The sequence below is a fragment of the Eutrigla gurnardus genome, assembly GCF_963514095.1.
Source record: "Eutrigla gurnardus genome assembly, chromosome: 14".
Classification (NCBI taxonomy): domain Eukaryota; kingdom Metazoa; phylum Chordata; class Actinopteri; order Perciformes; family Triglidae; genus Eutrigla; species Eutrigla gurnardus.
Genome location: NC_139937.1, coordinates 22,158,409 through 22,184,599, shown reverse-complemented (window position 1 = coordinate 22,184,599; position 26,191 = coordinate 22,158,409). Strand labels below are relative to the sequence as shown.

Genomic DNA, 26,191 nt, shown 5'->3' with positions numbered 1-26,191 from the left:
CTCGCCCAACGAGCTGAAGCTAACCAGCCGGTCTGACACGCTCTCGGAATCGCACTCGTGACCCGTTTGCCGACCCCGTCCCTCGCTAATTTGTTCCATGTTTGACAGACCCATTAAGAGGTTATTACGTGTTTCCAGTCCCGTTAGAGGGAGGGGGGGGGGAGAGGGAGAGAGAGGGAGGGAGAGAGAAGGAGAGGGAGAGAGAGAATGGGGAGAGGGAGGGAGAGAGAGGGAGAGAAGGGAGAGAGAATGGGGGAGAGGGTGAGAGAGAAGGGAGAGAGAGGCCCGTCACTGACTGTTTGCTTCGTGAATCGTTGAGTTACTAAATGTCATCCTTTACAACCTTCAGAACCGATAGTCTTAGTTTTTTCTGTCAGCTCCTGATACAAATGAAAAAAAATGCATGTTTGTCTGAATGGATCAAACTCGTCCGAACTTCGGAGGTTTCATCTGGAGACCGGCAGCTGAGCCCCGGCCTTCTTTTTCCTGGTCCAGAGGGTCCAGATCCAGATCCACCTGAAACGGGTCACGCTCCGGCAGTGAAGCGTAGTATCTTTCATCATAATATAAAAACAGATAAGAATCAAAAATATGATCGCTGGCTCCGTTTTTATCAGACAACATTAAGTTACCGCTTCAATGGCCTTGTCAACCGCAGCCGGTTGCTAGGCGACGGGACTGGACCCGTCAACAGGAAATCACCAGACCGGTCTCATTTTTAAAGTTGGTAAAACAGAAAAAGTTATTTTCATAAAAGAGATTCGTCTGTATTTTACTTACCGGTAAGTCACTTAAAAATGCCAAATTCAATATTTGGTGCAAATCTATCAGAATCAGGAATGAGTTTATTAAGTATAAACAAACATCACGAGACATGAAAGCGCTGCAGGCTTCCAGCTCATCGGCCAACACTAATATTCTAATATAACAAACTGTGTGTGTGTGTGTGTGTGTGTGTGTGTGTGTGTGTGTGTGTGTGTGTGTGTGTGTGTGTGTGTGCGCGCGCGCTACAGTCCAGTCCTTTCTTCGTGGGGCTGATGGTCCTGGAGCTGCTGGTGGGTCTGCTGAAGACGGGAACCCCGGTGATCACGCTCAGCGATGGGATCACCTCCGTGTCGGCCGGGATGATCTCCAGGATCCCGCTGTGAGTGATCACTGATGTCATAAATCCAGCTTGTATCACATTAGGAACTAGAAACGTGATAAATGTAATTATGCTTGTTCGTTATCGTTGCTTGAATCATTTATCAGCATTAATCCTGATAATCATCAAAATATGCTTAAAAAAAGCTTAAAAAGCCACTAAATATATACTGGAATCATTTAATCTCCTAGTTTTGTTAAGAAATCCATATTTTTATTCATATGGTCCGAGATGAGTCCTGTCATGAATGCAGAAGATTAAAGTGGCTTTCAGTGGGATGATTTAACACAGGACTCCTGAATTACCCAAACATAGCGTGATGTGGACGAGTGACCTGCTGCAGGTTACGGATAGAAAACACAAGAAAGAATGTGTTTCTGTCTGAGTCAGTGCTAGACACATGACGCATGTCGACCTCCGAGGAAAACCCCCGTTTTACCTGTTTTACTTGCGTTTCTGTGACGACTGTGACGCCTGAAAAGCAAAGTCATACATTCTTACTACGGCACCAAACGTGGGCTCAATCAGGGGTTTCCATTATGGAGGGAGTTCAGGTGCATCATCTCTCATCACTTTATGTTGCACGTCTTTTTATTTATGCGTTGTGTCACAATATCTGTCGATTTAAGCCTTTCTGCAGGAAAAAAAAAAGTTTTATACAAGAATCCATTTCACACGTAGGAGACCCAAAACAACATGAAAACGTTGTGATCGGTTCCACCTCAGGTCTCGATCTTTCGGTCTCTAGCTTTTGCATGCATGCTGTTCTAATATCCCCCCCCCCCCCCCCCCCCCCCCCCCCAGGCTGTTCATGAGGAGCGTGGAGCTGACCGCCTACATGTACGTGTGGGACCACTACCGCCTGCTGGAGCTGCCTTGGGACTCTGCCTGGACCTGGTGGCTCACCTTCCTGGGCGTGGACTTCTGCTACTACTGGCTGCACCGCTTCGCTCACGGTACCACACACACACACACACACACACACACACAACCCCCACACACACATACAGATTATCTGGATGGTCGTCATGAGTGAGAAAGCTGTCTCGCTGTTATCAAAGTGGAGAAATGAACAATAGAGACTCATTAAACACATCCACATTCACACAGTTTGAAGCCATTCATCCTTTTTCATTCATCCTCGATCGATGATCTTTTTCATATCGTCCTGTTTCTATGGCTACAGCTCACACGTGTGATGCACATTTAGTGTTTTTTGTGTCCTTGTGTGGTTTAAGTAAGCAACCCTCGACTCTCTGTTGGCATTAAAAAGTGAATTTGACAGCCTAGCACGGCGGCCGGGCTTCACTCAGATTCACCTTGTTCACTGCGGATTTGATTAATGAAACCACGTCTGCAGCAAAATCCTCTTCTCCAACTTTTAAAATCCGCCTAAACGAGCTAAACATCTTAACGGCGACGGTGTTTGTGTTCTCATGAGAACGACATGAAGACTGAATGTTCCACATCTCTGCACCAAAAAGCCGCGTCACCGATTTTAATACCAACGGAACGACTACAAAGCTGGCCGATGACGAATGGTTGCAAAATGTTGATTTAGTTGCCGTCCCTGCAGGGAGGAGCAGCAGCAGATACACACACATCACGCTGTCCGGGAGGAAGCAATTATTTTTGAGTTACATGCAGCTGGTTTCTGGAGAGCCGTGCAGATGTGAGGGGGGGGGGGGGGGGGGGGGGGGTCTCCGGAGGCCTGTGGTCTTAACCCCGGCGCTCTCACAGCATCGAGCTGCACGAGGTGGCGGTCCGACAGCGGCGCCGTGCCGCGGCATCACCAGTGAGGCTGACAAACACAAACAGGAAACAGTAGTGTGTTTTTAAAAACTCTCCCATGTGCTCGCGGTGCAGCCAGATGCTCGGCTGCACCGGCAGAGAGGTATTTATTTGTGGCCTGTGCTGATGTTTATTTGTGCCGGAGGCTCGTCGAGCCGCCCGCCGCCGCCGCCGCCTCGTCCACATGGTTTTTGGCTGAAAGTGCAGAATGTGGCGAAAACGGAAGCTGCGTTTTTTTTAAAAACTCGCCAGGAACCGCCAGACGTGGTTTGACTCTTTAGCACCGTTGTGTTTCGAGCGGAGGTGGAGGTTTCGGAGGTGTGGACTCTTGTAGACCTCTGACTGAGCTGGACTGCGGCTCAGAGGCGGTTCGAATCCCGGATCCTCTGGTCTGCATGCCGAAGTGTCCTCGGGCAAGATCCAGAACCCCCACATTGTGTAGAAAAGAGCTTAATGCAGGTCAATTTACTTGAAAATACCCAAAGATTTAAAAGTATTTCATCACAGGTTTCAGAATCTAAAGTGTGTCAAACAGATCAATTAATAACGTTGATGAGTTCATTTCCAGTAAGTCGACTCTTTATTCCCCAGAATGTTTTATTTTTTTGTTTTTAAGTTCAGTCGCACTGATTGTTTTAACAGACATGTTTTAACAACTTAATTCACGTTTTTAAAAAGAAAATATTTGTGTTAATGTTATATATTATTCTATTACATTTGGTGAAGAGTGAATCGTGACCTTTTTAGGATTCAAAACTCAAAGTTTAGTATTTGAGTGCAAAGAAGTGAGAATAACGTAACATACCGAGGACATTGAACTTGCAGCTGTGAGTCCCTGAAATAATTAAATCCAAAGTCTGGCAGAAAGTGAAAGTGAACTGGATCAGCTGATGATCTAAACGGGCCGTTAGTGACGAAAAAACATGCTCGTCTGATTGGCTGTCTCGACCAAAACAAGGCAATTTTTTTGCTGCAGAATATTAATATTATAAAACATAATTATACACATACTTTGAATTTTGATATCCTGTAAAAAAACAAAAAAAATCTGGCACGTTGCCATGGCAGCAGACTGGGATGGATCCGTCTCAGTTAGTCAACCTTCAGTGTTTGAGGCCGAGAGATGATGTCACAAATCTCCTGCCTCGTGTTTGGATAATCGAGGAAACCAGGCGTGTGTGTGTGTGTGTGTGTGTGTGTGTGTGTGTGTGTGTGTGTGTGTGTGTGTGTGTGTGTGTGTGTGTGTGTGTGTGTGTGTGTGTGTGTGTGTGTGGCACCTTATTTTTAGAGTCACAGCTGTGATGTGTGCCTGAATGAAGTAAGTGTGTGTGTGTGTGTGTGTGTGTGTCAGTGCAGAGGAATGGCGCTCACAGTATCGCGTATCTGCTCGGTTTATTTGGTCGGAATTCTTTTATTTTTGAGCTGCAGAATCATTTTTACGTCTCCTTCCCCACTTATTTTCATTTCCTCTCCCTCCAGCCGGTTGGCGTTGTTGTAATGGAACATTGTGGGGTCGCGGCAGATAATTGTCTGGTGCCGAGCGCCCGCAGCGCTCACTCAGGATATAAGCTTTTCCCCTTGTTACCAAAGTGAAGCGGCTCTCCTCCGACCGCAGGACGGGCTCAGCGCGGCCTTCACTCGTCACTCCGGCCGGCCGAGGTCAACCCGACTTTTCAGTGGAGACTCGGATCCGAACCCTCCAGCCCACGGGATGGATGTTTCCTATAATGAAGCACCGAGGAATGAGACGAATGTTGAGTGCGGGTAGAAAGTATTTTCGTAGCGATTTAATGAGTGTCAAATTGTCATGTAATACTGCTTTAGGAGTCTTATTTTATTGCTCCCATGCCTTTTGCCTCAAAACAGCAGGAACACTGCATCAATAATCCCATTGTGTCAGACCATGAGAGCTGTAAATCTTCATATTGCATAACAAGGGGAAAGGATTACAATAGAAAAGTGCAGAATGAGGCAAAAGTGACATCCTCTGCTGGGAATACGAGCCCTTATTAGCCTCAGTGTAGAATATCATTTTCAGTTTTATGGCCCCTTTTTTTTCCCTCATGACTTCCACATGAAAGCGCAGCTCGAAGATGATTAAGTGGAAAGTGCTTTGAAAAGTCCGATGCCATCTAAAACCGAGGAGACGTTACAGCTTCGCTCCGGCGTTCGCCCAGACGCTGTGATCTCGTAAGATAACGACAGATTGAAAGGAAAAGCGAGCCGCCGCCGCCGTCTGCAGCCGTTTGGATGAGATTCAGGATTCTGCGTTAGCGACGAGAATGCAGGTGTTTCCACAACGTCCACTCCTGTGTTGTGTGATTTGAATGAATGCAGCCCCACAATTGGCTAACACACAAATGGGCTAAAAGGTGCCTTAAAACACACATCATATGGACTCAGATGAGCAGCGCCGTACGCAGGAAATAAGCTGGAAATCGTTGTGTGAGACCTCGTAACATTTTGCAAAAATCAGAATTAAGCTCATCTGTCTGCCTGTGTATCGACGACGCGAGTCATCGATATTTGTGTTATAAAACCAGGCGGCAAGGTCCGGTTCACAAAAGTGAAGCCAAAGCTGCATTCTCTCTGCTGGCCACCAGGGGGCGACTCCTCTCTGGTTGTATAGAAGTCTATGAGAAAATGGTCCTACTTCTCTCTGCTGGCCACCAGGGGGCGACTCCTCTCTGGTTGTGTAGAAGTCTATGAGAAAATGGTCCTACTTCTCTCTGCTGGCCACCAGGGGGCGACTCCTCTCTGGTTGTATAGAAGTCTATGAGAAAATGGTCCTACTTCTCTCTTGATGTATTATCTCAGTAAACATTGTAAACATGAGTTTATGGTCTCAATCTCTAGTTTCAAGTCTTCTTCAATCCAGCATGATGTTCATTTAGTACATTATGGTCCATTTAGAGTCCACCAGACCAGAAAGCAGGGGATGCTTTAGGGGGCGGGGCTTACCTGCTGATTGACAGGTCGCTACCAATGCTAGTTAGCTACTAAGATGACTTTAACATTTAGCTGTAAAGTTGACCTTGAATTATAGAAGCTAACTTTGTTAGCAGCTTCACAGCAGAATCCACATGGATCCAGATCCAGTAAGGGTGCTGATCCACCCGTCGCTCCTCCACACTCCAAATATGTTCACTTCCTTTCACTGGTTGCAAAAAAAAAACAATGGCGTCTGCAAAAATGAAGATGCAGACCTACAAAAATTTAAACTCGAGGCTCCGAAGCCGTAGTCCACAAACCAACGGGTGACGTCACCATGACAACGTCAACTTCTTAAATACAGTCTTTGACGAAAAGGTATTTTGAAAAAGTCACTGCAACTAGAAGATGCAGCCAAACTTGCCACCCAACATATTTTGTTTCCTGCAGCAGAATGTGAGATTAGCCGTCGGACGGACACAGAGCTGCACACACTCACTCACAGCAGCGATCACATGATCCTCCAGGCTCAGACGGAGAGCTTGTGACTGAGTTTACGGCCTTTTATGTTCAAACCAAACGAACAAACAAGGGTTTTTTTGGCGTCTCGGTGACCTTTGTTGTTTGTTTATCTGAAACTCTGAATATTTGTTCATTGATGCGAGTCCCAGAATGGATATCGATAATATACTGCAGTTTTTTTTTTATTTCATCATGATCTTATTGTGTTTGTACAGGTTTTATCTTGTTTTTGAAAAGAAAAGGTGGGATTTTTCAGTCGCTGACAGATCTCTAGAAAGTATATCTTCTCTAAGCCTTGAAATAATATCATCCAACCACCTTTTTCTAAACACGTCGGTTTAATAACCCGCTGACTGACGAGGGATAGAAAACAAACTCCAATTTTGCCCACATTTTTGCCCCCCCCCCTCCAACACACAGAATATATGTTGCAAACCTTTCTATTCTGAACCAGATGGTTTGGGGGGGGCGGCTCGGTTCGGATGCGGCCATGTTGTTGACAGGCCTGTTGATTCTGTTTATTCTAACCTCATATCGCCAGCGCCACTAATAGCTGCTCTGCTCTGGCGGCGGCGTCTATATGCAGGCATGCCAGCCGGGCCGAGCCCATTAATCAGCCAGTCAGCTGTCCGTGCTCTGATTATATGTGAGGTAATGGAGTCGTCTCACCACACTGGCCGCCGCCGCTGCTGCTCTGGGCTTCATTTATAGCTCCAAAACATCAAAGATTGAAATGTTATCATTACCTCTTTAGAAGGAAAATCCGCCACCTTGTTATGTGGACGTCCAATCACTGCTGAGGGTAAACGTAGTTCAATGAGGCGGGAAATTCACAACAAGACACGGGGGGGGGGGGAACTTCTGCTGATCTGCAGCAAAGTAGATTCACTTGATATCTGCAGGGTTTGTACGGGTGCTGGAAATCCTTGAAAACACTTGAAGTTTAGTGTGGAGTTTTCAAGGTTTGAAAAGTGCTTGAGTGCTGGATTTGAAGTACTTGAAAGTGCTTGAAATGTGTGTTCTATGTGATATAATATGATAGAACAGAGAAAAGAAGATCTCCATATTTGAGGGACTGAAAACAGCATTTTCTGACATTTCTTTATGAAAAATGACTTTTGATGATGAACAGATGATGAAAATAGTTGGTGATTATATTTCTGTGGATCTGTTAGTGGAATTAGTTTTCCTTTCATTTGTGGTCCTTCTGTAAAAAGCTGTCTCCAAACATCATGTTGGTTGTTTAGAGGACAATAACATCTCATTTAATGTGATGAACAAGTGACATAATAAGTAGACTGAATACTGAGGATTGGATTGGTACAAATATGTAGTTTACCACAGCTGGAAGGTGCTGGAAAAGCATGGAAATGCACCTTGAAATGCTTGAAAAGTGCTTGAATTTGACTTTGGAGGAGGTGTAGGAACCCTGTATCTGCACCTTACTACATGTTTTCTGCTTTGGCCCCGCCCCCACTCCTTTGGCCCCGCCCCCACTCCCCCAGCCCTTTGGCCTGGCAGACAGCAAGACAAACCGATGTGCTCAGCACTCCTCGGCTGTCCTCCGTCCCCGAGGAGACGCACTGATGTGGATGTTATTGTTTATGGAGGAGCTCCTCTGGGCTGTGTGGCAGGCGGAGGTGGGTTTGGGTGGGGGGGTCCGGGGGGGTTAACCTGCCCCACCGGGCGGCCGGGGCAACATAAATCTCCACGGTGACGGCGAGTTCCTGGCCCAGTGCAGGTTGTAGGGGCCGACAAAAGACCCCCACCCCCCTCCCCAGCTTTGGTTCGGTCTGGATCAGGATGTGGGGGTCTCACTCGCGGCAGCAGAGGAGGCCCAGTGAACGGCCTCATGGGAGGCCGAGATAACATCAACAGTGATCTATAGGTCGTCTGCTGCGATGAAAGAGAGAGAGAGAGGGGCCGAACGAAGGGAGCGTTTAAACAAAGTGATGATGAGGAGGAGTGTGATGAAGGTGGAGGTGCTGAGCTCAGCAGAGGTCACGGTCCGGCTGACTGCTCCCCTTGTGTGCTGCCTCCTCTGAGGTTGAACCGCCACTGTTTGATGTATGAATATGAGTTTTTATTAGGAGGGGGGAAATTCATAAAAGAGTATATATATAATCTGTAGATTCTCAAAAAATAAAAAGGCACTCAAAATTGAGAATTACTAAAGACTTGGTGGTCAAAAGTATGCATTTGTGAAGTTAAGCATGACTGAATACATAATTTATATAAGTATATATCACTTTGTTACTTATTGCCTTAGGTTTGCCTACATTTTTGCAGTCGGTTGGATAATTTCTTCAAATATAAAAAGTCCAATGTTATACATTCTCACAGGTGGATTTCTTTAAAATTCACAATGCAGTTTTTCATTTAACAACCCGGGTGTGCGTCGGCCTCACCATTCTCCTTAATCATTTATTTATGAAGTAAAATAAATAGAAAGGAAGTCCATCAGGAAGAAAAGTCCTCAGTTTTCAAACTCAAAACGATTTGGAAAAGTAAAACTCAAAAAGTCAGAAAAGCAAAAACACCAAATTCATTTAATTACGCCTCTTCCATTTATTTTGGTGGATTTTGTGAAGTTTCTGTAGTTTGTGTCATCATTTTGTTGCTGCAACTAACTGTGATTTATTTGCTACTTAGCGAGACTAAGAAAAACATACCAAACATGATTATGAATGTAAAAATGCTGTCATAATGACGCTTTCCTCAAACAAGAAAATATCTTAATTGCCTCTCGCTCGTTGATTTAATCACTATGTGTGAGTTTGTCCTCTTTAAATCTTGTTTTTCAGAGATGTGTTCATACTGATTTTAAAAAGATTAATCAACTAAAGAGGATTTGAGTCAATTAGTCGCCTGAATGGTCGTTTTGAGGCGCCGCCCAAATAAAAGCAACAAATAAAAGCAACAAATAAACAAAGTGAAATACAGTTAGATGTTGTTTCCTTATGATCCTTTATTTTGTCATAATTAAATTTTCTCTGCGTCAGAAAAAGAAAAAAAAACTCCCCTGCACCACAAACGATTCAGTTGTTTAATACAAAAAAAAACAAAAAAAAACGACATAATTGCCCCGTTAACATGTGTTTTTCATTTAATTATGACTCAGTTAATGGACACTTTAAGAGGGAAAAACACACATTACAATGGGCGTTGTACTTCCCTTCATTTTCTTTGTCTTGATTTGTTTTTGTTTAGGCATTTTAAATCTTCCATAAACTTTTGATTTGTTTCTTATAGCGTTAAAAAAATATAAGAGTCTATGTTTATTACTCCTTCGTGTTTGTGACATGGTGAGGAATGAAAGTGTTTTTGATTTCAGCGAGCGAGAATGAACACAATTTGAAATAAAATCAATTAAATTAGAATGTTGTTTGTGTTACAGCCATTTTTTGTTTTTACGTCATCCTTCGCCTTCTATACGTGTTGTTGCACCCTGTTTGTGGGAGCTGTAAGTGGGCCTGACCAGGGTGTGTGTGTGTGTTTCCTTTAGTGTGTGTTTAGTGTGTGTGACTGAGCCGTGTGGACAGCATGAAGTATGGCAGCGGCGGGCAGTTGGCCGGCCGTCCCGGCCGAGTCCGGCGCTCGCTATTTTGGTTGGCAGCGGCATCCAAGAGCCTGATCCTCCGAACGCCGGAGCGCCGTTCACGGTCCATTACCCTCAGTGATTGACAGCTCGGCCCACCACTCAGAGCGCTGCCCACGTCGGTGCCAGGAGTTTGTCGCCGAGGGTGATGATTTGGCAGCTGAGGGATGTAAATGTAAAAAGGTTTCGGTGGTTTTAACAGAGCTGGAGTTGGACTGATTATTTTTCTGTTTTGACTTGTCGGACTTGTCTTTTTATGGCGGCTTTATCAAGGCGGAGATTGATCGTTATCGGCGTTCACGTTTATGGAGCTCAATGGGACTTTGCTTTCTGGCGTTTATACGACTCGTTATGTAAGCACGGCTCGTTGGACGTAAACACGACTCCGTCACGTCACATGACGGATGACTTAAAGGCCTTGATTATGTGTCATGATATAATCCAACAGTGTGACCTGAAATCATAGAATTATAGCTCTCATTAGTCCAGAGACCAGACCAGACTATGTGGAGAAACCAGAGACTGTCTGTGGTCCCCCAGAGGTCTAGAAGCTCACATTAGTCCAGAGACCAGACCAGACTATGTGGAGAAACCAGAGACTGTCTGTGGTCCCCCAGAGGTCTAGATAGTAGCTCACATTAGTCCAGAGACCAGACCAGACTACATGGAGAAACCAGAGACTGTCTGTGGTCCCCCAGAGGTCTAGGATAGTAGCTCACATTAGTCCAGAGACCAGACCAGACTATGTGGAGGAACCAGAGACTGTCTGTGGTCCCCCAGAGGTCTAGATAGTAGCTCACATTAGTCCAGAGACCAGACCAGACTACGTGGAGAAACCAGATACTGTCTGTGGTCCCCCAGAGGTCTAGATAGTAGCTCACATTAGTCCAGAGACCAGACTACGTGGATAAACCAGAGACTGTCTGTGGTCCCCCAGAGGTCTAGATAGTAGCTCACATTAGTCCAGAGACCAGACTACGTGGAGAAACCAGAGACTGTCTGTGGTCCTCCAGAGGTCTAGATAGTAGCTCACATTAGTCCATAGACCAGACCAGACTTTGTGGAGGAACCAGAGACTGTCTGTGGTCCCCCAGAGGTCTAGATAGTAGCTCACATTAGTCCAGAGACCAGACTATGTGGAGAAACCAGAGACTGTCTGTGGTCCAAACAACAAGGTCTCTGCCGTATTTATGTCTAGATGACCTTATTTGGAGTGTTGATGGAGCAGCTACAATGTTAGCGTAGCCTAGCACCCATCAACCAGACTCCATTCAGAAAACAAGCATGTACAAAGCAGCAATAGTGTTTTTTCAGCCACGGTGGATGAAATACTTTGGGCGTCTATGCGGCGATAAGCCCTGCCTCCTCTCTGGCACGTCGAGCGGACATGGTCACGTGAACACGTTCATACAGCCAGTTATTTCTGTTGCCATGACATCAGGAACAATTCCCAAAACAGGTCGTTTGTTTTAGTTCCTTCCAAAATGTTACAAATGAGCTTTAGAAATATGACATAAAAGTTAGTTTTTTCCAGACAGACAGATTATTCACACGGCCACAGAGCTCCTTGTCAATGTTTCAGGGATTTGAATAAGCGACCATCGCTGTCATTTTTATTGTGAGAAGAGTCTCGTATAAACTGTCCATCATCTGATTAGCGCTCGCCGTGTTCCTGAGAACGGGTGAGTCGAGAGCCCGGGCCGCTGGAGGCCAGATGGAAGTGCCGTCCTCAGCGTTTTCTCTGCTCTTGCTGGGAACGCGGGCTCTGTGGCATTGGTTCTCACCATTAACGGGGCTTCCCTCCTGAATAGGCCCTGCCAAACTATGCAGCGTCCCACCGAGTCCAGAGATGAGGACATGGGCTCGCAGTGAAGCCTGGCGGTTCTGACTTCCTATCAATGACAAGAAGCATCAATCTTAGCCGCCCCCTTTAAGTCCGGGACTCTGCCAAGCGTGATTCCAGCGAGAAGAGAGAAAAAGAGAGTCAGGCTGCTGGAATCAAACAAAGGCTGGATTATCCTCTCAATATGAGGCGGACAGTTGATGTCTGAGTCCCACGTGGCTCCGAGCGGAAGAAATGTCACGACTTTAGTGCTTTAAATTATTTCTTCACCTTCTCCTGTCAGCTGACCGCCAGTCAGCTGCATCAAGAGGTCAAATAAAGTTGAACATTAAGCCCCGCCCCTTCCAAATCCAAAATACACTGTTTTGAAAACATTGCCCCCGTGACATTTTCTTCCCTCACACCTGCTGAAACCCGGCAATAACCCCGTTAAATAAGCGAGGTGTGGAGCGGTAGGTTTGCTCCTCAGGGTCTTTATAAAAAAACGCTGGAGGAAGTCCACCTCGGGGTCACTGGTTGGAAACGGGTCCGGACAGATCGTGGCGCTCCTGCTCACACCGCTGCACACCTTCGGCTCAGCGGCGTGTTTGTTCAGGTGCAGCGCGTCATCATCGACCCGTTGGGGGTTTTTATTTGACGGCCGGCCGCGGTGCGATTCACAAGTTTGAAAAGGACTCTGGGAATTGATTTCAGACTTCTACGTCTTGACTTGGGGCTTGAGTTGGGACTTGTCGTTCTTGACTTGGTACTCATCACTCTTGAACTGGGACTTGATTTGGGACTCGTATGTGTTTACTTGGGACTTAGGGCTTGACTTGGTACTCGTTCCTCTTGATGTGGGACATGATTTGGGACTTGTACTTCTTGACTTGGGACCTACATGTTGATGTACACGTACGTCCCAAGTCAAGTCCCAAGTCAAATCAAGACTTGACTTGGGACTCGTCAGTCTTGATTTGGGACTTGACTTGGGACTCGTCAGTCTTGATTTGGGACTTGACTTGGGACTTGTCAGTCTTGATTTGGGACTCGTATGTGTTGACTTGGGACTTAGGGCTTGACTTGGTACTCATTACTCTTGATGTGGGACATGATTTGGGACTTGTCCTTCTTGACTTGGGACGTTTGTGTTGATTTAGGACTTGACTTGGTACTCATCACTCTTGACTTTGGACTCGTCAGTCTTGACGTGTTTATCCGCCACATAAACTTAAAAAACGCGTCGTCATCAAGTTAAAAACAATGTGCACACATGAACACACACAAGCCACGTGTAATAACAGAAGTTTAATTGCTTGATAATTCATCCATTAATCACAAATCCCATCGCACATCAAGGCTGCTCCATAAAACCTAACCCCCTTTAATAACCTGTGCTGCTCTTTATTATAACAAATTCACCGCCGTTCACCGTGTATACGAGGCTCTGTGGCTCCGCCGTAACCGAGGGTTACTGTTCTCCCCGGTACGGCTGCAGAGGCCAAACGTGGACGCGAGGTGCCAAAAAGCACAGACGAGGCGGGGTGGTCCGGAAACGGCCCCCGAGATTCAGTGAAACTTAACAAGCATGTTCACGTTGGATGTTAAATGTGAAGTGTAACTTAGATATTAATGTAGCAAGTATCACAACACAGTGGAGGAATGTAAACTGGAGCGCTGGGACATCAGGCTGGACGCTAACCAGCTGCAGCCGAACAACCCCCTCTTCCTCCTTCCTCCTCCGACTCCTGCTCCAATGACCAGAGATTCATGTTGGACCTGTGTGTGTGTGTGTGTGTGTGTGTGTCCAGAGATGTCCATCCTTTGGGCCGCTCACCAGGTCCACCACAGTTCAGAGTACTACAACCTCACCACGGCCCTCAGACAGTCCTTCACTCAACAGTTTGCATCATGGGTAAGAAATTATATCAATATTTAAACTCCAGAAAGCTAGATGAGAACATCTAACCCGAGAAACCACAAGGTCGCTGGCAAATTAATGTCTAGATGACGTTATTTTAAGTGTTGATGGAGCAGCTAGCATAGCCTAGCACCAGACTCCATTTAGAAATAAAGCATTTTAACAGTCGTTTGCTTATTGTCATGCAAACAGACCTAACAAAGCATGACTTCACACTTTTTATGAATTGTCCTCATTCTGTCATTACTTTGGCATCATTTTTATCCTTTTATTGCAATTAAATCACCACAAAACGTTGGGTTCCTCCAGTAGTAAACCAGCCAATGTGTGTCTTGTTAGATCCAGTAAATACAGCTTAAGCTTGATTAAATTCACTGACGTTTCTTTGTCTCCTCCTCAGATTTTCTACCTGCCCCTGGCTCTGGTCGCCCCCCCCACGGTCTTCTTCGTCCACGTACAGTTAAACCTTCTGTACCAGTTCTGGATCCACACTGAGGTAACGGCTGAGGGATACGTTTAGATAATTATTAACACGGTCTTTGTGTTGCAGCGCTGCATGGGCCACAGGGGAAATTCAATTAAAAATATAATTATTATGTTTTCATAATTACTCGGCAAAACCTGGAGGGGAATTTCTTTAAACTCCAGGATGAACTGATTAAAATAGCTAAAACAACTCATGTGCTAATTCTGACTAATTCACACAAAAGTCTAACAGGATAAAAACGACCAGGTGAAGGACAGACGTGGATCTAAAACTTCACCGATACAACCCAAAGACTGTAATTTAACTTAAGTTTAGTTTCTCAAGTACGAATTAACGTGATTTACTTGCCCAAAGGAAAGAGTTTTTGCATCAAAATGTTGCATTAAAAAGAGAAAAATGGAAATATATGTTGCTTTATAACCAGGATTTACTTGATTTTCTCTCTCTCATCCTTTAAAATGTTGTAAATTGGCTTATTTTTGATCATTTAAGACGTTGCTTATGTCTCAAGTAACAATCGAAGAATTGAAACTGTTTAATTTAAGCAGTTTATGCAGGTGGAGAACATGAATACTGTGTACTATGCCCGTTAAATATATATTCCTATGATTTAATATGTAGATGTATAATCAGTGTAGCTCATATAGCTGCGTATGAATCCACTCTGTCGCCGTGCGGAGTTAAAAGTGTAATGTGACTGAAGGAAAAGTCTGTAAAGTTGTCTTTCTCCCCGAGCCAAAACTAATCCGTCCGCTAAGTCGAGCCTTTGTAGCCTCGGTGCTTCGGTGGAACCTGTGTTCAATAAAAAATAATGAGATTTTATGAAATATTCCAAACAGAAGCGTGGCCGCGCTCTCTCCGCCTTTTAAAGTGAGTATCACTTTTACAATCCCCCACAATCTTGGGAGGGAATGAATGGATTTGGAACGCCTTCCATCTTTTAGTGCACTATTAGTGAAAACAGTCGTAATAGTCACAATTTTTTGAAGGGATGTAATTTATGCCCCCTTTATGGCCCCTTTTTTTCTCTCTTTTTTCTTTTTTTTTTAATGTCATGTAATTTATTGGCACGCTATTGGCCTCCGAGCTGCAGTGAAGTGGTGGAGACCCCTTTTTTTTTATTTTTTCATTGAAGATAAAACTCTCACGCTCGGCTGCCAGACGCAGCCATTACATGGAAATAATGAATCACTGAGAAATCCTGTTTCTCCAGACTGAAGGGTTCTGTCGTTTTTGATGCGAAACATCAGAATATCTGAGAGTTTTTCAGCCAGAAGAGAAACTTGAGCTTTTTCTGAAATATGTTTGACCTCCGTTTTGATTTAATGACTCGCCGGTGCATCTGTTTGATATCTACGGAGGGAAAAAGAGATTAAAGCCACCGGCGTTGTTAACGTCTTTTTCTTCGTCCCGCCAGAACATGAATACGATTGTGATCAGATAAACAAGAACCTACGACCTCCAGTGAGAAAAAACGCAAACACAGATTACGCTTCTCTTTCTACGTAGTCATTAAACTAAATAAAATCAAAATGAAACGTTAAAATGAGAACTTTAATTCGTCGTGGCATGTTTTCGGTTGCCAGAATCGATATTCCAACAGACTTTGGAGTTCCAGAGGTGTTTCAGATTAACGGGGGACCGTGTTAACTGGTCCCCCTTACTTAAATAGTTTGAAGGCTTTAACGAGGACGCCGATACGTTGTGTTGGTGTTGTCAACAGCTGCCGTTGCTACGAGCGACCGCGGAGTCGTTCGGCCGAGAGTCACCAGTTAACACGGTCGCTCGTTAATCTGAAACACCTCTCGCTCTGAAACGGAAACGTCTCAGAAACTATTGGATGGATGTCAATCGAATGTTGTGCAGGCAATTATGGTCTTACTTCATCACTTAGTTGAGTCAGCTCCCCAGAGGATGAACCCTTTTCCATTAAGGGTGCATTACCTTTCATGTTGCACCGCCAACAATTATTTTTTCTTTATTTTTAACCTAAAAATGTGATTTTAATGATATTTACGAAGCAGATTCTATATATTAAACATTGAATATTAATGTACTGTGTTTTATTTTCCTATTACAGCTGATCAGAGACCTGGGACCTGTGGAGTGGGTCTCTTCAACACCCCGAAACACCACCGGGTTCATCACGGTCAGATACCTTTAATAAAGTTTAGTATAAATGTTCATAAATGTGTTATCATAGTTATGTTTACGGTCAGGTTACAAGTGTGGGGAAAGGATTTTAAAATAATCTTCATCTCAACCAACATTATACCAACAGGGAGGAACGAATACTGCATTGACAAGAACTACGGTGGAATTCTCATCATATGGGATCGATTATTCGGTAAGTCGTACAACAATCCTGTGTACGATAAAAGTATTTAAGGAGTTTATTATGGAACTGTTTTTGGAGTTCTTATCTGTTTTGGCGTCTATGATGGCCGTCTTCTTATTACTTGGAAACCAAACGTTGTGGTTTGACCCGTTATGACAACGAAATGAAGGGGAAGCCCTCCTCTATAAACTTTAGATTAGCCTTTTTTACCCGACTCAGCAATTTTGCGGAAAATGTCAGCGAGAGGTAACTGATTACATTTGGAGGTTTTTACCCAGAAATCCCTTGGGCTGTTTCTCTCTCTCTCTCTCTCTCTCTCTCTCTCTCTCTCTCTCTCTCTCTCTCTCTCTCTCTCTCTCTATGTGGTCTCAGAGTGTTTTTAAGAGGTTGATCCCAGAAGCCCAACTTTGTTAATGCAGCAGGTTTTTAGTTTATCTCAAAGACTGATTGATTGATTAAATCCCATATTGTTTGGGTTCTACCGTTAATTTCCCTCAGGAGTTGGTGGAGACCAAAACTGAGCTAAAAGAAGAGTTTGTTGCGTTTCCAGCTTGTTATCTTGGTCCCAAGAGTGCTAAATATTGTTTTTACTTCATAATATCAGAATCGCCATCATCTAATTGGTTGGTGGAGACCAAAACTGAGCTAAAAGAATAGTGACTATTCGATTTACATTCGCCAGGTCGACTCAAACATGAGGATAATGTTACTGCTGGATGTGTAAATATCTTGTGTTTCCAGCTTGTTATTCTGGTCCCAAATGTGCCAAAAATGGTTTTACTCCATAATATCAGTATCGGCATCAACTTGATGAGTTGGTGGAGACCAAAACTGAGCTATAAGAAGAGTTTGTTGTGTTTCCAGCTTGTTATTCTGGTCCCAAGAGTGCTAAATATTGTTTATACTTCTAAAACAATCATCTAATTGGTTGGTGGAGACCAAAACTGGGCTAAAAGAAGAGTTTGTTGCGTTCACAGCTTGTTATTCTGGTCCCATGTTTGCCAAAGTTTAAGCTATTAATTCATATTACGTTTTATATCCTCAGGCACCTTTGCTTCCGAGGAGGACAAAGTGATCTTCGGCCTGGTGTTCCCCATCAACACCTTTGAGATCCTCTACGTTCAGGTCCGTCCAACCAGAAGCGTCGCCTCCATCCATCCGAGTATAAACACCTTTTTAGTGGACAAGGGGAGGCGTGAGCTCGTGTTTCCCCTTCGGAGCTGGCTGAGTGGCCGTTTTTTGTAACCATAACATTATTACTCCACTCCAAACAAACTGGCCAGCTGAGGTGAAGGAGGCCAATAAAGCGGAGCGCCAGGAGGTGGATGCTGTGATTATTTTTGCCGTTTGGCGGAGCGCAGCGAGGGCGACGCGCTGCTAAATGAAAGCAGAAGCCGTTGGAGTCGGGATTAGGGATTACATGTTAACGTCTTCGTTTATTCATGTTTGACTTTCTTCTCTTCTAGTTACACTACTATCAGTATCTGTGGAAACGGTCCACTACTTTCAAAACGATCGGCGACAAATTGTCCACTTTCTTCAAAGGTCCGAGTTGGAGTCCTGGAAAAGCTCGGCTCGGAGACCACGTCGACAATCCCCAGGTTGGTTTAAAAAAAAAAGAAAAGAAAATTGTTTTCGTCGTTCATTTTCACAATAATGCCCTCGGGCTTCATCACCCGTCATTTTGACACACGCAAAAAAGCACAGGCCCGAGTGAGTCAGAGCATTCCTTATAGAGGGATTCACGTATTCTACCAGTTTTACAAGGAACTGCCACATCAAATAAAAGCTGCAAAGCCTTTGTAGCGGGAACACAATAAGTTCGTTTTCACCGTCTTTAAAACGCAGTCTGCAGGATTAAAACCGCATGCAGTCGAGCGTGTGTGCGTGTGCGTGTGTGTGTGCGTGTGTGTGTGTGTGTGTGTGTGTGTGTGTGTGTGTGTGTGTGTGCGTGTGCGTGTGTGTGTGTGCATGTGTGTGTGTGTGTGTGTGTGTGTGTGTAGAAAGAAATCCAGGCTCCAGTCGAATGCCCCGGCGGTTAGCTTTGAAATAACGCTGATGGTGTCACATATTTACTTCCCTCATGCTTCACACTTAAAAAAAAAAAAAAAAAAAAAAAACTCCCCCTTTGCCTTTACAATTAAATTGGCCTCTTAAACCCAGCGGGGCGATTCTAAACACGGACGGAGCCGGAGTTGAACCGAAATATCTTGAAAGGCTTTTTTGGTGCAGACGGCTGCTCGTTGATATCTGCCGGTGAGGGAAAGGAGTGTTTCAGCTTTTTGAGAAGAAGCAGAGCCGTGGGCTGGACTACGTACAGGGACGGGGATGGGATGCTGAAAGTGTGTGTGGGGGGGGGGGGGGGGGGGGACCCACATGTGGTGGTTTGGTTCCTCGGGATCCTGGGAAACCCCCCGAATTAGAGACAGGCATCAATGATTGGCCAGTATTTTTCTTCCTTTTGTTTAGTTTTTTTTTTTTACTTCATTCCCCAAAAAAAGGATGCAATTTCAACACAAGGCCCTGAGGTCTAATTACGATTCGAAGCGGCGAAAACAGGTCAAATGTCTGAGGGAATTCTTAGGATGAAGGACTCTCATATTACTGTGTGTTTGGGGGAAACCGCTACAGCCAATAAATTCTGGACGACTTTGTAGACGGAGCACAACAAACTAATTTTCACCAGTTCACCAGAAATGCAGCCTGGAGGAGACTGAAGCAACAACAACAACAAAAAAACAAAAAAAGAATGGCCTTTTTTAGGTTTTCGAAGAAAAATAAATGCGTGAGAAGTAGAACGCGAGAAAAAAGGTCGTCGGGGAAGTTTGAGTTCAAAACGTTCTCACTGACTCACTTTAGTTTTCTGTTTTTGTTATTTAGGATGACTCCTCCCTGAATGCTGTCATTTTTTTGTGACATTATATTATTTATTATATGATATATGACATTATATGATGTCTTTTTTAGCGATAGCAGTATATTGAGTGTTTGTATTTTGTCCCACGGGGGAATTAAAGCTGTGTCTCCAAGCACACAGATTCACAGGACGTTTGGAAGGGGAAGTGTCGTTTTTCAAAATAAAGCGACACAAGCATGTATACCTGCTGCCCAAAACTCTGAGAACCTGCGTCATAAAAAACAAGCATGCAGTTACCATCAGTGGCCACATGTGGCGCCAAAGCAAACAGGACTACAATCTTAAAGTGAAAGTGATGGTTTTTGGTTGTATGAGGTATTTATCCGGACCGGGGCAGCAAAACAACTAAAGAAATCACTATGTTTTAGTGAACCGGACTCCATTGAAAAAAGAGGTAATTTAACCTGGCAGAGCAGAGGAGAAGCTTCTCCATCGCTGCCTCGATTATTTAGTTTGTTTGTGTTATTGTGTGATTTTGGTGAATCCGATCTAACCGTAGTCACACAATAACACAAACAAACCAACCGATAGAGGCAGCGGTAGAACAGCTGATCCCTTGTTGTGGGAGGTAGAATTAATGTTTTGGTCAATGGAGTCTGGTGGCTTCAATTAAAATCGGTAAACTGGTAAATATTCTAAATATAACCTAAACTTAAACGAATACACTTTTTTTTTTAGGTGACTAAATTAATCAAAAAAATATTCAGATTTAATATATGTCTATTATAATAGATATAATAATTATAATATATGTTTACTTTCCTCCTCAATACAAATAACATTATAAAATCAATTCTGTGTCAGTTTTATAAGCTTGATGTCAGCTGCTGTGATTGAATGTGTGAATGCTAGTTAACATGTGAGCAGAGAAGTGTATTCGTGTTCTAATGTTCCCCCAGAGACGTGTTGAACTAATACTCATAACGCCGTTATATGTTCCGCTGGTTCATGAATGAGTCGCTGTACAAGCATCTCGCCGACTCCGAAACGCTAAAAACACGAGTCGTTGTTTATAAAGTGTGAGAATCTGTCCAGAAAATAACACACACACACACACACACGAACGAGGGATCGGGGAATTGAAACATGTTGTATTTTCCATGTGCAGGTTACCGGACAGGAAGTGCCTCATGATCCCAGCTGGTCGCTGCCTTTACAAGTGTATGTGGTCATACACTTCCTGCTGGCGCTGGGGACCTACCATGATCTGTTTGAAAACAAACTGGTACGTATGTGGAAAGTGTCAGCGGAGGGTTTATGGGTTTTTTTATTTAAATGTGAATAGAGGGTTTACTGCCTTGCTCCAGGGCACCACGGTGGAAGCCCGTCGACCTCCTGGTCACCGGCTGTGATGTTTAAGCTACCGTATCCCTCAGGTAAAGTATGACGAGGAGGTCCGGGGGTTCTTAATGTGAGGCCTAGAACGCCGCGCATTATTTCACCCAATTACGGCGTTTTGTTGTGGGCGGTTCCACGCCGCCACCGCCGCCGTCCTCTACTTAGCCGGCAGGAAAAGAACCGGCTCTGTCTCACATCATGACAGGATGACTGATCGGCATTCCCCTCCAGAACAACCTTTGTCTATTATTTTCCACTCGCCGAGCCAAAAAAGACCCCCTTCCTCCTCCGTCAGGAAAAAAAGAGAAGCAGGTCTCCTCAGCAGTTATCTTTGGACGCCTCTTTTCCCCAGGCATAGTTTTGGTTAGCCAAAAAAAAAAAAGTGCTGTCACGCCCAGCCCCCCCCCTTCAAACTCCCAAATAAAAAGGCCTGTCTTTTTCCTGATCGCAGCCTCCTCCATGCTGCTCCTTCAGTTGTGCCTCACACACACACACACACACACACACACACACACACACACATACCTCTGCGAATGAAACACCAGCTGGTGGTCCGGCAGCGAAACACAAACGCCTTTAATTGTCGAGTCAAGCGTTTCCCAACCCAAATAGCCTTCAGGATGCAGCAATCAGGACTCGGAGGGGGAAAATAACAAAGTGAGCGCTCCGCGGCCTCGACGATAAATCATGTCGCCGTTGTGTATTTATAGCAGCACGTTGCTTTTTCTTCGCCAGGCCGCTTATTTAGCTTGACAATTGATGACACGCCGCCGACACGATTTATGGGGCTTCTTCTTTTTTTTTACGTTAATTTTGAAAAGCCGTGGAAACATCAAGTGAAGCTCTTCAGTTACGTCATCTAGCATTTATTTACGTTTTTTTTGTTTTGTTTTTGGTGAGGTTACTGTTGGAGGCCGCGAGGGGGAAATCTCATCTCATTAGTGTGTTTGGGACGAACTAAATAAAGCTGCTTTGATTTACTCAATGATGCAGAATCAGGACGTAAGTAGAGCCGTTTTATTGTGGCATAAAGTGATCATATTTTCACTGAAATATTTAACTACACGACAAGAAATGTGGTACTTTTTACTCTATATATACACTATATTTATTTTATTGTTGTTTCTTTGCAGATCCAGATAATAATAATAATCCTATATATTATCAACAGATCAGTTATTAGCTGTTATTTTAATTCAGATTAATAAAAAAGAACATTTTAATGCATCGATAATTATAATCCAGTAATATTATCTACCTTATTCTGAATTTATTTATTTAAACTTTTTTATGATTTTTTATCATTCAGGAGTGTTTACATTTTGGTCAAAGTACATGAAAATATTCTGGATATATCGTACACTAAAACGCATATTTATTGTTTTTTTGTTTTTGTTTTTTTAGCTAAACCTTTTATTTTGGTAACTAATGTAATTTTTTTAGCCACTTTACTCCATCGAAAAAAACAGTCACACACTAACTAGAATGAGTATAATTAACTAACTAACTTATTATTATAATCCAGTAATATCATACACAATATTCTGAAAGTCCATTATTTATTTAAATAATTCAGTAGTTTCCAGCGGTGTTTCTCATGTATTAAAATTTTGATCAGGTCACCAAAATGTGAATGTTCGGCTAACTCAGCCTTTTTGCTAATTTTTGCTGAGTCAGCGTCGCTATTTGTAAAAACCCCCGAAAAGAACAAAGATGTCATCGACATTTGAAGTATTTTGATATTCTGAATGCAGGTCTGTTACAGTCAGTAAAATAAGTATTTGGTGTGTTTCCTCCCAACGAGCCCTTGCGATCGTCATGGCAACGGCTGTAATAATGAGTTAATCTGCTCTCTGGTCTCCGGGGACGACAGAATAACACGAGCGGAGCGCCGCCACCAGATGTTAACATTCATTTCTGTCTGCCGATGTTTGTTGCTGCAGTTTGACACTCGATCGCGTTAAAAAAATCTGCACGATGAAAGAAGAGCGGGACGTTTTCGACTTTCTCTCGAGCGTAACGTCGTAACTCAAAACATGAAGATCATGTGACCGAGACCGAGAGAAGGTCCTTCTGAGCCTCCGGAGTTATTGAGCTGGAGATGATAAGTTCACATCACCTTTTTTTTTTTTTATACCAAAACAGATCTCTGCTCCGTGCACCTCTCATTAAACCAACTGTGTCTGTAACCTTTGACCTCTCAGCAGCGATCACTCAGCTCTAACTCACTCGTCTCGTTCACAGAAAACGTAATGTATCATCCTCCCCGTTCCCATGCGATGGGGGCTCAGATAATAACATATAATGTCGCTTATGGATTACGACTCTTGGATAAACACGGAGACGTACGACTTCGGTGCGTCTTGTTGACGTCTCGGGGTTTTAATGTTATATTCGGCCTTCTGGCTCGCTGCAGGATGGGAGCCGGCGGGGAGATTTTGGCTGTCAGGCGAGTGTCGGAGAGAGAAATCCAAACCGAAGCTGACAGGCCGGCAGTCCTCGGGGGGGACACGGAGGCTTCCAGCTGCGGCCCTCAGCCAAGGCCGTAGGTTAGAGAACACGCATTCGACCGTACATCACGTCCTGGACCAGGGTTGTTGTTTCACGTTTGTGCGCGGCCCAAATAGCTCGGAGGAAAAAAAGGTCAGCGAGAGTCTTCGTGGGATTTGTGCTCCGTTGTTGGTTGTCTTGGCTCCGTTTTTGGGGGCTATCGGGATTCAGACTCCACCGTGGTCAAGCCCCATCTGGGACAATGCCTGTAAACTCAGGATGCAGAAACATGCCAGCGCTCTTATTTTGAAGGTCAGGCGTGTTTTGGTTGGCGGTGGCGGGTAAACAGCGGGGCCGGTGTGCGGTTTACGACTGCTCTCCCAGCGAGGCCTCCTGTGATGGAAGCTCGACCAGCCACCATGTTCATCCACCACATTTCTCACGGTTCTGTTATGTGGATTCCTGCAGGTGCTGTCCCAGTTCACCCTGCTGGCGATGACCGGCTACGTCCTGCTGACGCTCACCTCGCTGGGCTACATCATCGATCAGAGGTACAGCACCGACGGATCGCCATGGAAACACCTCCATCGTGGTGACTTTCCAGTATCGGGATAATCGTGAAGCTCCGAGAAGTGAAAATATTGGTTGATTTAGGATAAAAAAACATACATTTCTTTACTTATCCTTTATTTATGCATGGAAACTTTACGATCTTTGGTCATCATCGCCCTCAAAACTCAACTTTCACTCTTGCTTTTAAACTTTAAATAGAATGTTTGCCCTGCTTTGATTATTATTAAAATTAAATTATTTGGAGTTTAATTAAAATAACAATGACAGATTTGTCCTGGTAGTGAAGGTCGACGAAGGTGAAGATATTAAAGTTTGTCGTTCCTCGTGTTCAGGCCGATGGCGGCCGTCTTGGAGGCGCTACGCTGCGTCGTCATGGTGACGCTGCAGAGCTACGGATGCATGAAGCCCCTCCTGCCCTCGCTGGCCACGCCCACAGAGGTAAGACCGCCTTCACTGTGTTACCATGCAGTTTACAGGACCAGTGTCATGACTGAGAGGGCGTCAACTTTAGGTTTCAGCAACAAAACTACTTGATAACGTGTTAAAATAAGTAACCTAAAGAAAACTACGTTTAAAGAAGTCGTATGGTTTTACACGGGACACGAACAGTGGTCTCCTGGGTGAAAGTCGTGTGTTTTGTTGTTTGACCCGTCCATTCATCCCAACTACTGTCCCAAACTGACTTTCTCGCTCTTTGTACGACGTCACCTGACTTTATCCTCTACTCCCGTCATAATTACTCCAGCCACTAGAGGTCACCAGAGGTCACTAGAGGTCTGTGTCGCCGCCCCTTTTTTTTGTATCGTGGATCAAACGTGTCAATAGTAGACGGCAACTCTTATAGTTCTAGTAGTCCACAAGCCAACGGGTGGCGTTACCATGACGACGTCCACGTCTCATGTACAGTCTGTGGTTCTATAAATCGGCCTTCTGAACCTCCTCATCCGTATCTGTGAGGCGGAAAACATTCAGTTTCCAAAACTACTTCTATAATCAATTGTTCACTTTAAATCATCGTGTTTCCCCGGTGTGTGTGTGTTGTGTGGTCTGTGTTGTGTGTGCGTGTGTGTGTGTGTGTGTGTGTGTGTGTGTGTGTGTGTGTGTGTGTGTGTGTGTGTGTGTGTGTGTGCATGTGTGTGTGTGTGTGTGTGTGTGAGAGAGCTGGGTGTTAAGTCCAGACCTGCAGGTCTGTGATCTATGAGTCCAGATGTGTCGCCCAATTGACCATAAAATTGGCGTGCCTCTCTGGCTCTAGCAGGCCGACTGTAGATGGCGGCTGACCTCTCATTACTTGCCCCCCCCCTCCCCTCCCTCCTCCTCCCCTCCTCCTCCCTAAAACTGCCTCCCTTTTTCCTTTTCTTTTTCTTTTTTTTGTCTTGCCCGCCCTCGCTGCTCGCCATCCCAGCCAGTGTGAACGAGAGCGAACACTTCTGGATCCAATTAGCGCCGTCTGCCGCTAACGAAAGCTGGCTGATGGGATTTGCACGTGAGCGCTGAGTCGCTGCTTTTATTGTCCCGCGACTCCGACATCTGTGCTGCTCAGGTGTTCCAACGACCACGCGAGGCTTTTTCCCACCTTCCCTCTTCCTCGCCACGCTGCGGGGATGAAACTTCAAATTAGAATCTCATTTTTTTCTTTCTTTAACGTCCCGTCTAAAGTGAAGTGCATATCCAATCAGCTTCAGAACAAAAAAAAAAGAAAGAAAGAAGTGATTTATGCGGCACATGTTGCACGGCTGTGTCACTTTGACAACGCCGTAGGTTTTATGCGGCCGTTTCCTCCAGCGAATCATTAGGCCTCATTTCAAGTCGCCCTACATCAGTCGGGGCTGCATCAACGTCTTTGCTTGCAGGTGGAGTTCGTTGGAAATCCTCACGATTTACTTGAATTGGTTCCTGACATCTTTGTGCCGTTTGTTCAGAACTACAGCAAAGAGTTTAAAGGTACTTTAATGATATATGAGTCTGACGCGTGAGGTGAACGGCCAGCTCTTTGTTGCAGTGGTGGGTGGGGGGGGGGGGGGGGGGGTGTTTTGAAGTCGAGCCAATCAATTAACAGTCACTTGAAATGGAGGAAGGGAAATTCACATTTAATTGTATTCAGGCTCATGTGCGACTGTACAGTTTGGAGGAAAGGGGGGGTTAAAGGGGGGGGACTACAAAAAAAAACTACAAAAACTAGGTCGGCTTGTGGTCCTTCAAACCCAGTGGTGTGATATACTGCACCCTTAAAGCTCACAGTGGTATTTATAGTGGCTCTGGAGATTTCCCTTGTAAAGCTGCAGGCTTGACCTGTAAACCAGCACCGCCTCTCTCTCT

General features: G+C 44.6%; 1 protein-coding gene across 1 annotated transcript in view; it reads left to right on the top strand.

The window, feature by feature from the left end:
- Positions 1-26,191, top strand: part of agmo (alkylglycerol monooxygenase) — a 47,745-nt gene that overhangs the window by 7,393 nt on the left and 14,161 nt on the right. The window contains 12 exon segments of the mRNA XM_084027160.1: positions 1,014-1,144; positions 1,949-2,100; positions 13,620-13,723; positions 14,130-14,225; positions 16,297-16,329; positions 16,332-16,365; positions 16,498-16,563; positions 17,600-17,679; positions 18,021-18,155; positions 20,580-20,696; positions 23,768-23,850; positions 24,205-24,310. Of these exon segments, the coding sequence (XP_083883286.1) occupies positions 1,014-1,144; positions 1,949-2,100; positions 13,620-13,723; positions 14,130-14,225; positions 16,297-16,329; positions 16,332-16,365; positions 16,498-16,563; positions 17,600-17,679; positions 18,021-18,155; positions 20,580-20,696; positions 23,768-23,850; positions 24,205-24,310 (1,137 nt within the window).